The sequence below is a fragment of the Natrix helvetica genome (assembly GCF_964273705.1).
Source record: "Natrix helvetica genome assembly, chromosome: 4".
Lineage (NCBI taxonomy): Eukaryota > Metazoa > Chordata > Lepidosauria > Squamata > Natricidae > Natrix > Natrix helvetica.
Window position 1 is genome coordinate 122,678,681 of NC_138550.1, and position 17,982 is coordinate 122,696,662.

General features: G+C 38.5%; 1 protein-coding gene across 1 annotated transcript; it reads right to left on the bottom strand.

Moving 5' to 3' along the window:
• Positions 1 to 792: 792 nt before the first annotated feature.
• Positions 793 to 17,181, bottom strand: AQP4 (aquaporin 4). The gene is made up of 5 exons (XM_081952232.1): positions 17,145 to 17,181; positions 10,327 to 10,741; positions 7,567 to 7,731; positions 5,559 to 5,639; positions 793 to 4,778 (listed from the first exon to the last, which is right to left on the bottom strand). The coding sequence occupies exons 1-5, from the start codon at positions 17,174 to 17,176 to the stop codon at positions 4,512 to 4,514; spliced, it is 960 nt and encodes a 319-aa protein (XP_081808358.1). The 5' UTR covers positions 17,177 to 17,181; the 3' UTR covers positions 793 to 4,511.
• Between the last annotated feature and the right edge of the window lie 801 nt (positions 17,182 to 17,982).

Consider the following 17,982-nt stretch of genomic DNA (forward strand, 5'->3'; position numbering starts at 1 on the left):
TGTGATAAGTTTTTAAGGAATTTGATTAAATGGAATACACTGGTGATATTTTAGGTACAGTATATTCCCTTCACAGGTGCTTTATTGGCTGCTACATGTTGGTAAGCTTGAAGCAAACTTTACTTAGACGTAGAGGCAAAAGAGGAGGAATTACCACCTCTGTAACATTTCCATTTTTTCCTTGCTGATATCCTTCTATCTCTCTGCCCACCATCTCCTTTCCTTTGCAAGACATTAAACTCCAGGGAAGGTATACATAGATAGATATTATCATAATTATCTGGTCAGAGATCTCCATACTTCATTAGGTTTGCAATGAAGCCACGGGTGACACAATGTTTGTCCAAGGGTTAAATGTTTCACACCCAAGATTTGTAAGGTTCAATTTCAATATCTCCTTTCCTTAATGTTCCCAAATTATATCAACCCAGCATCAGCATGGTAAATTTCCTTCCTCTGGCATTAATAGGATTGCATTAAAAATGTTTCTAGAATGTAGTTGTTGGTACAGTATTTTCCCTTTCGTCAGATTTGGAATTGTTTGCCACACAAAAAGTTTTTGAATAACAGACAAAGCCAAGAAAATTAGAAAGCAGGAAGGATGGTTGATACAAATATTCCTTTCAGACAATTTTCCTAGCTTCCCTGCTGGTCAGCTTTGGTATACCAAATGAACTGAATTCCATTTGATTTAATTCTATCATAGTTTATGAGAACAAAATGTACAGTATAAATATGCTGTGATAAAACATTAAAAAATAGACATTTAAAGAAAAAAAATCAACTCAAATATATAGTTGTGTATGAAAAGTGAACCTTTAATGTTTAATAAAATAATTATTATGCAAAACAATTCAGAAGTATCACAGGCAACTATATTACATTGTAATTTTTGAAGCTCAATAAATTCATCTTTTTCATATCAATAAAAGGCTGTGTGACTTTTCCAATTTTATGGGTTTGAAACACATGGAGACTTGGTATTGGTTATGTTTTAAACAACATTTTTTTCTCAAATTTTTATAAGCTTTGAAATGACAAAGGTTTGATCAAGAGTATTTCATATATATTACTTATTTTGAATTTTATCTATGCAACAATATATGATCTTGAATCAATAACTTTAATGTACCTCAATTGATTTCATATTTTTCCTCATCAGAAGAAAAAGGTCTATCCATATATTAGTTAGCAAAACTGCCCCATCAATGACAATTAATGAAAATTATACATTAAACTTTGTAAAAACTTAGAAAATTTGGTTTTGGGATGAAGATTAATTGGTAGAAAATTAGACAATCTATATTTTCTCATTTATAGGGCTAAGTTATGTGTTTAATTACATATGCATTTATCTAGCTTTTTATTTGCAAGAAGTATTTTCAAGACGCAAAATGCATTGAAGCATCAGTTTACTGATATTTTTATTGTTCTTTTTTCAGAAGTCCTGACAATCTCACTTTTAATCGACTCGGTTAAGTATTTCATACCTGGTAGATGGATTTCCCTCCATAGGAAGGGGAAAAAACCTTATACTGGACATTGTATCTCACTGACAGTGAGAACAATTAATCAGTGGAACAGCTTGCCTCCAGAAGTTGTGAATGCCCCAACACTGGAAGTCTTTAAGAAGATGTTGGATAGCTATTTGTCTGAAACGGTATAGGGTTTCCTGCCTAGGCAGGGGGTTGGACTAGAAGACCTCCAAGGTCCCTTCCAACTCTACTATTGTATTGTATTGTATTGTATTGTATTGTATACCTTTTACAGCATATAAATATCCATTATTAGTAAGGTAGCCCTAGCCATCATTTCATGTAAGAATGTGTGTTGCCAGAGTGGGACTATATATTTATCCATTTCACTAATTAGCCATTAATGGAGACTGATGAGCTCTGAACAAAAGAACCATATCGCTACTAAAATTATAATACTGGCTACAGTTAGCAAATGTAAATATTACTATGTTTCAACCAAAATCACTTGTAGCATATAAACGCATGCAACCAATTCACCACATACTATCACATGCCATTTCATGCTGTACTTCAGTGGTTGAAGCTGATAAACACTATTTCAGCTGATTGATGCAGGATATGTTGGCAATATCAGAAAAGCTAAGATGCTGTTTATGACATATAATTCAAGCCCCACCATTTTTGTATGAATCATGCATGCAACACCACAGGAAGGGACAGAGTCTTGATGTTTCTGGCTTTCTCTAATTTGATGTATGGAGAGATTGCAGAGACCACTTAATTAGAAGGATTGTCAAACTTGCACCATCACGTCATTGTCACGTGATGTATCATAACTTTTTTCTGCTTCGCTAAGCTGGGGATGGGGGTGGCCAGCGTATAATGCATCCGGCCCACGGCCCGTGAGTTTGACACCACACTGACATAGGCCTTTGCTAATCATGTCTTTCTAATATATACATGCTAGGGGTGAGCAGCTTAAGCCATAAACACCAGTGACTGTCCAAAGTAACATTCTGTATGCTTTTCTGAATATTTTTTCCTTCCCAGGTATGCTTTCAAACAGGCAATTAGAAGTAGCTCTTTGTTAGTCACAGAATATTTGAATGCAAAAAATTTTTGGTCAGTTACCAAAAAATATTCCAGTAGTATTTTAAACAATTAATAAATAAACCTCTTTATTATAATTACGTTTTTTAAAAAATCACAGTGTATGCAAAATGGATGAGATTAAACATTTCATGTATATAAAATTGGCACAGTAATGCTTCATTTGTTTGAATAAGTGCACTGAAAACAGATCAGGATCCACCTTTTTATGATCCCTACAGATTTTATCAGTTATATGATGAGCAGCTTGTGAGATCTTTTGCATGGGAGGGACAAGGAATTGGTGTATATTTTTAGCATTATTTAGGATGTAAAATAATTTTGGTTGCAAGATTATTAATGAGGAAGACTTTTTGCGGAGAGAAGAACAGAAAATAATTAATGTTTTATAGGTTGGGAAGGAAGCATCAACAAATGCTGATAGGGGTTTTTCATGTCCCACTGAATTTGTCATAGACTTTACAGTGAAATTACTAATGAAAATTGACAACAGCCAATTAAGTGTCAGAAGAACAATCTAATAGTTTCTGTTTCTATGGGCAAATTAAGATAAATTTTCTCTTTCCGTCTAATGACTGATTGCATTAAAATCAATGTATCTTTCAAATTCATTCAGATTCCCCTTCAATACATCAACAAGAATATTTATGAATTGAATATAATGTATGATGTTCCCTCAGTTTAGAACATTGCTATCATTTCACAGCATGGGTCTGATGAAACAAAGAGGGTAAAGCAATGTGTCACAAACAACTAATAGAGAAATTTTTTTTCCTATGAAAATTGGTGTTTGATGGAGATTGGAATGCGGGGATTTCCCCCCCCCCCTCATTTAGATAGAACATCTGAGAAAAATATTTAAAGCACTCAAGGTAAATTACCAAATGCCATTTTGATTTGATGAACAATTTAGCGTTAGTGTAGGCATGGAGACAGAAAAAAATGGTAACTCTAAAGAATATGCTTATTATTCAGACAGACATAAGTAATAGATAAGTGTTGAATAAGCTACTAAGATTTCTAAAGTAGGGATCTTGCCAAAACTTGTCCTGATCATAATCTTATGAATTAGGTTTATAAAGAGAAAGCTACTACTTTAAGATGGAGATTAAATGAAATACTATTATAAAAAGAATAATGGATGATAAAAAGAATTTAACAGAATTTTTGAACATAATTTAACTGTGGGCATGGATATAAGAATGGTGTGGGATGCACGTAAAGTTTTTATGAGAGGATAGCAAAGAATATAATACTGGACTTAAAAAGAAGAACCGAGGAAAATATAGGCTATCTTAATGAGATAAAACAGGAAGAACAATTAAATTTCCAAGGAAGATAAATATTTCTTATCAAATTAAAATTTTACAACAACAGTTGTTGATGTTAACAATAAAACAAATGGATATAAAATGAATTATGCAAAGCAAAAAAAAATTGAATTTACAAATAAATTGGGGAAACATTTACCATATAAATTAAGAAATGAAAAAGAAAAAATATGGAAATTTCAAAGGAGGGGGGCTGTATTAATGGATAATATGGCAACACCCCCCAAAAAATCATTAGTATTATTCTATTTTTGTGTAAAGGACATAGGATTCCCAAGGAGAAATTAGAAATGAACTATTTTTTAAAATTTTGCAAGATATAAATTTTGGAGAGAATTTCATAAAACGAACTTCTTTTTTTCTTATTTCTTTTGTCTTCTCTCTTTATTCTAAATATTAGTTCTTATTAGTTTTATATATAAACTATCATCTCACATAAGATCTTATTGAACAGCTAATTCATTGATGATATTGCCCAACATTTGAAGTATCTCAAGATACAAACTCACAACAGAGCTGTCTCTTTTATAGGTGGAAAACTATCTGTGGATATACTGGCAGGCTGGTCTCTGCTTTCAGTGCTTCTTGCTAGTCATGTATATGATAGCACCTCATTGTTAGAATCCCTTCCTTTCTTATCATCACCCCTTTCAAGATCAATGAAGTGGACAATTCCAGGTTTCTGGAGTAGATCATCGGTTTCCCTCTGGCTCTTGGGCTCTTCTACTTCAATGTATTTTCCTTTGGATTGCTGGGTTGTCTTATTTTCCTTGAACTTAAGATCATCATCAGGGCAATAGACGTATTGATAAAGAGCACCCGCCAGGACAGCTCCTATAATTGGTCCCAGCCAATATACCTGTACAGAATCAGAAGGAGAGGAAATTTGATACAGGGGATGAAGAACTGACTAATAAACAAAAGGGTGGATAGTAAAGTTGTTTTCGCAAATGGCTTGCAATGACATGATTGGTTGCCCTCTCCCATACTTCTACAAGGAAATATAAAAGCCAAGAATTTTTATGGTTTAGCAATAGATATCTTTTCTGTACTTTCTCCACAAATACTCAAACCCAGGCAAACCAACCACGGTTTTTAGATGTTATTGCCATGTTGTTCCACAATGATCTGTTGTGCCTTTCTTCGATGAACATGTGTTAAATGTATTGGATGAAGAATGACTGGTGTTCAGAATTTTGATTGTATCATAATCTGTTTTCTTAATTATGAAGTCTATGATTCACAATGGAAAACTACAAATATAGGAAAGAGACCTGTGGGGTTTTTTGTTTTGTTTTTTTTTTGTTTCAAAAAGTCAAGTTGAAAACGTCAACTATGGAATCTAAGCCTTCTTTTTCGTATGTCCCATGCATGGTGAATGTAAACAGGCAGTGAAGCTTCAATCTTGACTTTTTGATCCCTTCCTCACAGGCACAGTACCCCCAAAATAATTTGATTTACCAATCTTAAAAAGAATGAAAGATATCTGCAAAACAAAAAGAAAAAAAACTGGTTGTGTTTTTTTTTACACAAAAGCCGTTTTATAATTGATTACCTTTTTATAAAATAATCAAACAAAATAACAGTTACAGATATTAAGTGTCCTGGAAAAATGTAATAGTAAAGTATAATAACTTACCCAGTGATCTTTCCAGTTTCCCATGATAACTGCAGGCCCAAATGACCGAGCAGGGTTCATGCTGGCCCCTGTGTAACTGATCTGCAGTATGTATATACATACAAATATATAAATATTTGGAAAGGAAGAGTATGATTAACCATAAGCAAACACACTGTTAAAATTATTATAGAATCATCCTTTTCCAGTGGTACTGAAATGAGGGATGCCAATTCTAAGGCTCTTATACATCTCCTTTCTTAGACGCATATTTGTGGATGAAAAAGGTTACCAGGTGTGTGGTTTTCACTTGTTTGGAAAAGAAACTTGCTGATCTGTTGATGGCATTGCTGGGCTCTTTCTATTGGAGCAGGTTTCACTTCCTTCCTACCATGAGGGCGTTTTTTACATAATATACTTGATATCTGAACTCATGTCGATAATGCCCTTTGAGCTCTTCCCATTTGACTGGCAAAAGATTTCCTAATTTTTTCTTCATTTTATAAGTGTGGATTTTGATGATAGAGTACCTTTGACACAATGTACATTTTTGTAGGGGCTTAGAAAGCACAGATCATTTCCAAGAACTGTGCTTTCTCTCCAGCTTTGGAAAGGGACATCTGTTTTCCTTCCTTCCTTCCTTCCTTCCTTCCTTCCTTCCTTCCTTCCTTCCTTCCTTCCCATTAATTCATTCAGTTTCTAATGCTGCCCATTCAGTTAATGACTTGGACAGTGGACAATTCAAAAAATATACTACAGTTAAAACACTAACAATATTTTAAAACAATAAAAATATGGCTATTGGACATTAAATGATAACAGGTAGATTCCTATGCTGCACTGTTAAAAATGAGCATGTTATTGTTCTATGCATTAAACAGTCAGATAAAATAGCACCTGGACAACAGTTCATCAGATACAAATACTATAAACAAATAAACAAACAAACAAATATTAAAAATAAATAAATTTCAAAATATGTATGCGTATGTGCACGCAGACATACACACACACACACAAATATTAAAAATAAATCAATTTCAAAATATGTATGTGTATGTGCACGCAGACATACACACACACATATACAAGTATATCGTTATATGGCATAGGGATACTAGTTACTTGAGTGACTGCCTGTTCCACATAGTTATATACCCAATCCCTTCAATCTGGGAGAGTTAGGGTGCTCTAGGGCCCTTCAATTAAACAATGTCATCCATTGGGTTCCCAGAAGTACAATGCCTTCTATCTGCAATGCCTGATGTCTGGAATGAAGTTTTCCCCAACATCTGGATTGCCTCCACTCTGTTGTTCAGAAAAAGTGTTGAAGACCTTGCCACATTCCATCTGGTCTGTTATGCTTGCCATCATTGCCCTTTGATTGATACCATTGTAATTACAGAGAGCTGCCCAGAGTCATTGGAAGTTGGGTAGCATACAGGGTAAATAAATAGATAGATAGATAGATAGATAGATAGATAGATAGATAGATAGATAGATAGATAGATAGATAGATAGATAAACAAACAAACAAACAAACAAACAAATAAAACAAATAAAACAAATAAAATAAATAAAATAATAAATAAAATAAATAAAATAAATAAATAGTTGCTGTTAAAAATAAAAAAGTTTCTTTATTTACTTTAGGTGTTTGTTGAACAATGAAGAGAACCAGGATTATTTCAAGTGATATACTAAGTAAACTGAAAAAAATTAATATAAAATAAAACTAATTATATATTTATACATACACACATATTTTGAGTATACTTATAGTCACATCCAAAGAATAAGAGAAATAGGAGAATAAGAGAATATTATTAATTTTAATATAGAATTGACTCAAAATGATTCCAAAGATACTTGCTTGCATATAAATATTTTAAATGCAATTAACTGAAAGTTACAGCTTCTGACCATGCATGGGTTTCAGAATAATAAGCTAATAGGCTACTTAAAACATTGCTGCTCTATATAATTTATAAGTCCCTAGCTAAAAAAGCTAATGAAAGAAGCAACTTACAGCAAATAGATGTCCTATTGCAACCGAGAGTCCAATTGCCAGTGCCACAGAACCGGTGACATCATTTCGCTTAGAATCACAGCTGGCAAAAATAGTAAAAACCAGCTGGAAGGTAATTATCAGCTCCACCAAGAGCCCATGTCCACTGGAAAGTTCTGCATGTATCTAGAAGAGGAAACACGCAGAGAGCCAGGCAGCATAAATAAAGTGTGAAATTGTAATTACCAACTCACTAATTAAAACAGTTTCAAAGTACACAAGTGTTTTGGAAAGAAAGAAATTAGAATAAGGCAAGGAAATAATACACTGTTAAAAGCCTTTTAAGTACCCAAGCCTCTTGGGTAATCTGGGCTTCCTTGACAGGTGGCTCTGAAAGGCTCCTCTTAATGGCTCATTAGCCATTAGATTGTTAGGATATAGAGATGTGTATTTTGCGTTCTCATATGAAATTGCAATGCTCTAAATCAGTGGTTCCCAACCTTTTTTTTGGCCATGCCCCATCTAAGCATCTCTAAAATCCTGATGCCCCCCTCCCCCCGTGACATATAATTCTTACTTTACTCAAAAAGTGAACTTTATTCACATGGAAGAAGCCTAAAAGGCCACTAACTTGGTTTAAAGAATGTTCCAATTGCCCCCATTAAAAATCAAACTGCCCCCCTGTGGGAATCACTGCTCTAAACATCTAAGATGGTTTGCTTACCTGATTGTGGTGTAGATCTTGCTAATATGGCTTATACATTGTGTCCCAAAGGTGCTTTTTCAAGAGGCAACTGGACATTCTTGTTTTTCTTTGAAGATGTTTTGCTTCTCATCCAAAAAGCTTCTTTACTTCTGAACTGAATAAAGCTTCCTAGGTGAGAAGTGAAACATCTTCAAAGAAAACCAGAAAGTCCAGTTGCCTCTTGAAAAAGCACCTTTGGGACAACCATGATCTGGATGATTGAGAATCTCCATAGACACTTATACATTGTGTTATATACGTGACAGCAGTAAATTAAGCCAATGTGGCATATTCCCCCAAACCATGATGAACATAGGTTTGTGTGATGTTTGTACACCCACCAACAGAGTGTAAAACTCAACCTACCATCAGCTGTGACCCTTATTTATATGTATATGTGTACAAAATAGCCCTCTTCCAAACTCTTGGGTTTTGATGGAAATTTCGCACAAGATTCTTAAGAGTACAACTACTTTTCTATTATTATTTTTCTTTGGCAGATCCATGATTTAGTTTTCTGTTATGAATCCATTAATTAGCTCTTACTCAATTAATTTCAGTTTCAAATAAAAATTGACAGCATGTAAGTGCAGTTTCATATCCTGCAGTGAGGTTAATTGATAGAAGAGAACAAAGCTAGAATCGAAAGCAAAGTCTATTTTTTTTAAAAAAAGTTATCTAAAATATACACTTTAATATATCTAGACTTTTCTTTTAAAATATTCCATGCCTGGATGTTACTCCTTATATCAATTCTTCTTTTAGTTAGAAATATCTATTAAGGAACAATTCCTAAGACAGAATTAAAAAAAAAAAACCCTGCAAATAAGCTACATCAAACGTATTAGAATAAAAAAAGTTCCTTGCTTTAAGTTAAACTCTATACGTCCCTCACAGTTTATTAGGACCTGATATATGCATATAACTGTTGTGAAATATTTAGCAGTTAGTTTACAGTAAAGAATGGATTTATGGAGCACAGGGCACCCTGCCTATCAAAGTTTCTTATTAACATTTTTCTTAAAGGCATTCTAAATCCGTTCAAAGAAATACATTCCATGCGGGCCTGGAGTTTTATCAAAAGGTCACTTTTGAATTAAAAAATAATCACATGAACCACTTGGGAAACCACTGTTCAAATTTTAAAGCAAGTTTTTCAAAACACTTTCATTAGGTTAATATAATTCTAAACACCTTATATTCATTTTAGCCCTTGGCATCCACATCGTCATCATTATCTATAATAATAAAAAGATGCAGAAGTGAATTTAAGTTATCCAGATCTTGTCCAAAAAAAATCCATGCTAAAATATGAATGAGACATAGAATGTTTGTTTGTATATTAGTGTGGAAGACAAAATAAATGTAACCTGAATGTAACCTTTCCAGTCCACACTGGAAAGTCATTTGCTTTGTAAACTTATAAAAGCGGGAAGGGGGAACAGTGGTGCAATTCAGCCGGTTCTATCCTGTTCGGGTGAAGTGGTAGTGATGGTGGCAGGAGACTCCACCCACCCACCCGGACATCATCATGTCCATTTTTGATGCACTGCACATGCGTGGAAGGTCCTGCGCATGTGTGGAGGTGGCATGTGCTCCCATTTGCAAACTGGTAGCAAAGGTAAGTTTATTTCACCTCTGGGAAGGGAGTCATTTTTAAAATCTGAATTTATTAACTGGCCATTTCCCCCCAATACAGAGATAAATTAAAACCATTTTCTGGGATTTCAAATCTAATAGGTGTGGGGGTTGTTTGCTCTCAGGACCATGGCAAGGTGTGCACTGTACTGCCTTTGATATGAAAAGAAAATGCCTAGTGAAGATATTGGACTAAGCCTGGGAAGGAGAACCTAATTTCAAGTCCACCTTTAGCTGTGCAAATCGATTGTCTCAGTCACCCTCTCTCAAGTAGGGGAAGAATCTTCAGCCATTTTCAACAAGGAAGGGTTTTTCCCATTCAGCAAATGCTGAAATCTGTTTGCAAGGCTTGGGATCTTTCTTATTAGAAAGGATAATTCTCCATTCTTTCAACCTACCTGGGTAACTCCCAATCCCCCAATAACACTTGATGGAGTGACCAGATAGAGTATTCCTGCCCCTGCGATGGCACCCAGGCATTGGGCTACAATATAGAAGACTGACTTGGCAAGGCTGATCTTCCGAGTGCAAACCATTGCAACGGTCACTGCAGGGTTAATATGGCCACCACTGATATGTCCAATGCACTGGACCATTGTCGCAATGCTGAGTCCAAAACACAGAGAAATAAGGACCATGTCCACAGGCAGGGGTTTTTCAATCCCACCCCAGTTGATCGTAGAGCCAAGGCTGAGGAAGACAAAAATGAGCATGGCCAAGAATTCTGCTGACACAGACTTCCAGAAGGACTTGGTCCAGATGCCTTTAAATGCTGCCATGACAGCCTCACAATTACACCATCGGCCACACTTACTGAAAAGGAAAACAAAGCAGCATAAGGACTTGATCCTGTCATTTAAGGAATGCTTTACAAATGAATGTGCCATTATTTGCAAAGAGCTAATAACAAGAACAGCTTGTAAGAATCTATCACAGACCTGTAATTAGCCAATAACAGTCCACATCTGCATGGAATGAACAATGGGGAGGGGGAGAGATCCCATCTGGTCATCTCTATTCTACATTGTCATGCTTTTATTGATACTCTCCACTTCCAATTCCTGTTTAAAGTTATTACCATAGAAGTAACAAGTGATGGGCTTTTATAAATCACCTTAGAGCCTAGAGTAACAAAGCACAGAGATGAAAGTGAAAAATTAATATTCTTCTTCTGTACCCAGAAGTTACATTCAGGAATAGTATATGTGAGAAGAGATGCCTTGCTTAATAACATTAACACAGACATACACAGACACACACACGCATTTAATATATATATTAAAGGTAAAGTTCCCCTTGCACATATGTGCTAGTCATTCCCGACTCTAGGGGGCGGTGCTCATCTATGTTTTAAAGCTGAAGAGCTAGTGCTGTCCAAAGATGTCTCCATGGTCATGTGGCTGGCATGACTAAATGCAGAAGGCACATGGAAAGCTGTTACCTTCCAACCAAAGGTAGTCCCTATTTATCTACTGGCATTTTTTACATGCTTTCGAATTGCTAAGTTGGCAGAAGCTGGGACAAGTAACAGAAGCTCACCCTGTTATGTGGCACTAGGGAATCGAACTGCCGAACTGCTGACCTTTTGATCAATAAGCCCAATATCTTAGCCACTGAGCCACTGCCTCCAGTTCTGGAGAACCAGTAGCGGAAATTTTGAGTAGTTTAGAGAACCAGTAAATACCACATCTGACTGGCACCGCTCTCATCTATTCTCTGCCTCCCAAGTCCCAGCTGATCAGGAGGGAATGGGGATTTTTCAATATCCTTCCCCTGGAGTGGGTGTGTACACTTTCCAATGTAGGCTCTTGCTCTTTGGAACATCTTAAACACACAGCCCCTGGTGATATCTCTTCCTACACTCTTGACCTTTCATAAGGGACTGGCAACCTGGCTTTGCCAATTGCTTGGGCCCCCATTAGAGGAGTACCACACTGGAGGTGGTTGATAGAGTAATAGCAGATTCCACCTCAATCCCCTGCACACTTTGATCCTTCTCTCGCAATCATTTTGCCTTCTCTTATAATTTTAGTGTTATATATATTCATATTGTTTATTGCTTTTAATTTTGTAAGCCACCCAGAATTGCCTTGTGATGACAGCACAAATAAATGTAATAAATAGATAAATAAAACATAACGGCAATATTCTGTCATATGATAGATGATTATTTATTTTAGTTCTATGTCACCCATTTCCACTTAAGAAGAATTATATGAATCAGGAAAACTAGGAGGCTTGCCATGAAAAAATAAGCTTGAGATTCAATGCTATCCTATGTCTCAAGAGCTCCAGTAAATTGTCTCTTTAGAGCTATCCAAGGTGCTGCAAGTTCAGCCTGGATACTTCAAGTCTTCCCTGTGACTTAAAGTGTGATCTCCTTGAGTCAGCAGAAAATGAAGCCAGCATGAAATGTGCAGTGTCCATTACCTCTGTTCCCAATTACTGACAACCATCTGATTTTTCCCCAATATAATGGGTGTCACAGCCTATTAGAATTTTTATAGTTTGAGTCTGCCTTTGGATGATGATAGAACAAAAGGAAGAAATGACATTTTAACAGTGATAAAAACATTTCAGTTTGTCTCATTCATGGGCTGAAGTGAGATGAAGGCAACATCTTGAGGATACAGCAGGAAAAAAGATATTGAAATGGTGTATTCCATAGTTAAATGCAAATATATGAGTAAGGTGAATATTATTCTATATGTATGCCTGCCCATTAAGATATCTGGACAATGTCTTCTGGTTTTTATTCTTTTCTGACATGACTTCTGTTCTACAGGTCCTACATTTCTGCTTCGATGCTGATTTAGTTTTCTATACTATCTCTTCTTCCACCCACAGCTTACTACTATCAGCAGTGTTTCATCCACTGCTTCTATCTGAATCCTATTTTGTCTCTGAGTCCTACCAAATATCAGCTAGGCTAACAATACAAAGAAGCTACATATCAATGATATCCTTTGGATTTTATTTTTACCACCTGTTATCTTCTATCTATGGTCACATTTCCTCAGAACTAAAGCTAAACACCATTACTTTTATTTCAGTCTTCTCTAACTTCAAGGTATGTACTGAATGTGTGTCCATCATTCCACAATCCTATAGCTCCTGGGTTAGCAATGGCAGTATATCTAGAAGGCACAAATCGGGGAAGGTTATTTTACATAATGCTTTCATGGAATAGAATCAAGACTTTGTTCATATAAAGGTAAAGGTTTGTCCTATCCAGTTATGTCCGAATCTAGGAAGTGGTGCTCATCTCCATTTCTTAACTGAGGGAGCCATGTTGTCCAAAGACATTTCTGTAGTCATATGGCCAGTATGACTATACACTGAAGCACATGGAACACAGTCACTTTTCCATCAAAATGATACCTATTTATCTACTTACATTTGCATGCTTTCGAGCTGCTAGGTGAGCAGGAGATGATATATATTTAATTTACGTACAAGTCAATGAAGTTTTCAAACGTTTACAGGTTACATGATTTATGCACTTTAAGAGCTTCCAATAACTATACTTTGAGTTTTAAAGTGAAATGTTTTTGGTTTAGGACTATATAATAGAAAATCTAGACATGCTTCTATTTAAACAAGAGCATAAAACAAGTGACATAAAGTGAAAGTGTGGTAGTCAGAAACACCACACAAGGTTTCCAAATTTCTCTTTGTGCAGCATTCCTGAAACATTAACATCATCCTGAAAGACAAATGAATTAGCAAGTGATCATTCATCTGGACCGGAAATGAAGTCAAGGGAAATTTTGTATTCATCTGCTCAAAAGTGTCATCTTTCGTAACGGTGAAGAATCGGTATTTCCAAATTATACTGGATGTTTGTGAATTCCAAAAATATTTTTGCAGAAACATGCTTGGAATAAGTGAGAAACTTGTGAAATGATGAAACTTGATCAGAATAAACTGCAACTAACGACTGATTTCACTGATTATTGTGTAATCTACTATAGGGCTAAAATTTAAAGATAGCAAAAGAGGCTCTTTTTGTCTATCTCTTGTTACCAATATCCAAAGCTGCAGTCCCAATTATCCAAATTTTGTACAGATACAGTATATTCAATGTCCAGCATATCAGCACATCATAATGCCATAATTATGAATGATATAACAATAATTTGTGACAATTACTAAGAATTGTTTTGATTTGGCTGATATTCCTCACCTCTTTATTTATTTCGTTGGTTGGTTTTATGGCAGGTGTTACCAGAAATGGTAGATTTAAAGAATCATTCAAAGGGTTAGAGTTTTAAATAATGTTAGGGAAAGCACGATGTGTTGTGCTGGCTGTTGGCAATATGAAAGTATTTCACAAGAATGAACTAGGGCAGCCTGAAGATTTATGAGACATAGGTCCTCAGATTACATTACATATGTCCAGTACCATGAATACTTAAAAAGGCTATTTGTTTCTGGCCTGAGTGCAAAGTGCCCCCTTTCAAATTCCCTCTTCAAAGGGATAAATATAAGCCCATTGCTGCTGGTTTCTTCCTTGAAAAAACAAACCAAAATACTCTGCAAACAGAGTTTAGAAAAAAAAACCTCTGCAGTACTTGACTGGAAAATGTCAACTCCAAGTTTTTTTCTTGCCGAAATTATTTTTGTGTAGTTTAGTGTTCTTAGAGCCACCTCAGAAGAGTAAGGTAAAGGTAAAGGTTCCCCTTGCACATATGCACTAGTCGTTCCCAACTCTAGGGGTGGTGCTCATCTCAGTTTCAAAGCCGAAGAGCTAGCGCTGTCCAAAGATGTCTCCGTGGTCATGTGGCTGGCATGACTAAACACTGAAAGTGCATGGTCCCTATTTTTCTACTTGCATTTTTATATGCTTTTGAACTGCTAGGTTGACAGAAGCTGTGATAAGCTCACTCCGTTACGTGGCGCTAGGGATTTGAACTGCCAAACCGCCAACCTTTCTGATCAATAAGCTCAGCGTCTTAGCCCCTGAGCCACCGTGTCCCTTTAGAAGAGTAAGGTAAAGGTAAAGGTTCCCCTCGCACATATGTGATAGTCGTTCCCAACTCTAGGGAGCAGTGCTCATCTCCGTTTCAAAGCTGAAGAGCCAGTGCTGTCCAAAGACATCTCCATGGTCATGTGGCTGGCATTACTAAATGCTGAAGGCGCATGGAACACTGTTACCTTCCCAGCAAAGGTGGTCCCTATTTTTCTACTTGCATTTTTGCTTCACAAACTGCTTTCAAAATTTGTTTTTGAACTGCTAGGTTGGCAGAATCAGAAGAGTAACATGCCTCAAAAAGATGGCTTTAAGCAAAACATCTCATCACCTTGTCCATTGCTTGATGCCAATATTGCATGGTTTGGATCAGCCCAAAGTGAACAACCATCCAGCTTTTAGGCCTTTCTTCCTCCAACTGTGTTCTTCAGATCAGTTAGAAGTTCATCTTCCTTGACCTCCTAGCCTAGATAGATTGTCTCACTCTCAGCTGGGGAGGAGTGAAATCCAGCACAGGGCATTTTCTTTAACTGCTTCACGAAAGCTTTCAGGAGAACCAAAGTCCACTTGCTCCTCGCTGATCTGCTCTCTGCATCGGGCGGGCTTTGAAAGGGGAGGAAGGCGACTTTTCTACCTAACAGGAACTTTGCATCAAGACATTTCCATCCCGCACCGGGTCCACTCCTAGACTCCCCCTTTCCCCAAATAGAGCCGCGTTTCCCTGACAAGTTCTGAGCGACCTACTTTCCAGCCGGAGCCTTTCAGTCGGGAGCATGGGGTGAAGGAAGGGGAGAGGGTGAGGGGAAGGGAAGACGCCTCAGACTGTCTTTGCAAGACGCGGAAACGAAAGCCTTTTATCCCGGCGCGAAACGCTCCGGGTTTTTGGCAGGTCGGCAGAGAGCGAAGAAGGAAGGCAGCGCCAGTCTCGAAGGCAGAAAGAAAAGCGCTGGAAGGCCAGGGAGCTCTCGGGGCATCTCCGGGGAACGAAGTTGGGGAAGATTTGTAGCACGCGGCGGATGCAGCTTCTAATGGGGTCCGCGTCCAGAGGCACTGCGATCTGTTTACGAGGCAGCGCAAACTGCTGGCAAAGGAGTTTTTCTAGGATCTTTTCCAAATACATAGGTGAAAAGGACGGGAACTGCCCTTGACATTTAGCCATTACAAATCTCCCAGGTTTAACGTTTCATACCGTTAATACGCTCACCGAGCCTCTACAAGCTCTCTCTCTCTCTCTCTCTCTCTCTCTCTCTCTCTCTCTCTCTCTCTCTCTCTCTCTCTCTCTCTCTCTCTCTCTCTCTGTGTGTGTGTGTGTGTGTGTGTGTGTGTGTGTGTGTGTGTCTTTCTCTCTGTGTTTCTGTCTGTCTGTCTCTCTCTCTCTCTTGTGTGTGTGTGTGTGTGTGTGTGTCTGTCTGTCTGTCTGTCTGTCTCTCTCTCTCTCTCTCTCACACACACACACACACACACACACACACACACACACACGATGCCAACGGTACGAGAATCGCACGCAAGTGTATTTCTTAAAAAAAACATTTTTCTTTTTCTTTTAAAAAAAAGGATAGCACCATTAGACTAAACAACAACGCAAGGGGCATTCTGGAACGATACTTGGGGTAGGAAGCGGTAAAGGAAGCAAAGCTAATCAGAAAGTCGTGTGTAATTTCCAACAATTTCCAACAGGTTAATAAAAGCACAGTGGCACAATCCAACTGCGCGGGACAGGGGTTCTCGGCTCGCGTTTTTTTTTGGGGGGGGGGGACTGATTGGGAGGGAAGCCGGAGGGGGGGGGGAGGAAAGGCCCCAAAGGGCAAGGGCGATCGGTCCAGGGTAAGCCAACACCGTGTCCCGCAATCCCTCTGCCCTCTTATTGTCTGGGCCAGTTGCCTCTGAGGACCCTTCGCAGAGACCTTTATCCTCAACTCGCGTTTACTCCTGTCTTCCAGAACTTCTCGCTACGGTCCCTCAAATTTCGGAGGAGGGACTCGCGTGGGGCCTCTGCCATCCCTCGGTAGATCTGGCCAGTCGTCCCCACCCCCTCGCCTCAGCTTTGCTACTAGAGGTCCCTAGAAGAAAGGTTGGATCTCCTCCGTGGGAACCTCTCGGCCGAGGGAGGCAGAGGAAATTGGGCAAAGGAGCCAGAGGGGAATCGGGGGAAGAAAGGCAGCCCAGGCGCATCTTTCCAACCGAGGTACCCCAACCAACCGATCCCCACCATCCCCCACCCTGACCGGTCATTCGACTCACCCCCAAGCTCTGGGCGCCGCTTCGTCGCTCATGCCTTCTCGCGTGTGGCGCGCCTGGCTAGAGACCGAGCCGCGAGAGGGGGGGAGTGGCGGAGCCCGGGGTGCTTGGGGGAATCGGGTTACTGCTGTTCGTCTCTGGCCCGGTGGGCTCTTCCAAGTGGAGGCTGCGGGCCAAGCAGCTGGCCAGGCGTTGGGTTATATTTGAACTCCGAATAACTTTCCCATACCTGATCAACTCCAAAGGGGTGGAGCCGCCTCCCGCAGCCCGAGCGCCTGTTGCCGAGGGAGAGGAAGGGAGTGGAACGGAGCGCGCCGGCAGTTGGCTCGCTCAGGCGCTGGAGAGGAGCAGCCGACAGAAAAGGCTTCCCGGGTCTTGCCAGTCCTTGCCATGAGTGGAGTTTAAAGGAAGGCTGGGGAGCTGACCCCCTCCCCCCGGGCCTGGCTCGTGGCAAAGCAGAACGGCTTGACCCAGAAGTAGCACGCTCGCTGCACGCAAACCAAGTAGTTGGCCTCTTTATCTGGACCTCACTCGCTCCTTTTTTTAAAATCATGATGTAAGCCCAGTTGCCTGGGATCACGCAAGCCATGAGTTGGGCCTGACGTTTCTCAAGACTTTGAGAAGCCCAGCAGCAGGAGATTCATTTGATCTGCACCTTACTTTCTTTTGCCTGCATCCTAGGACAACATACATTTTCCTGTATTATTTTCTTTTCGCTTAGGTCAGTGGCCCTATAGAAGGAATAGAGTAGAGTAGAGTAGAGAAGAAAATAGAACAGAAATGAAAAGGATAGAGTAGAGTAGAGAAGAAAATAGAATAGAAATGAAAAGAATAGAGTAGA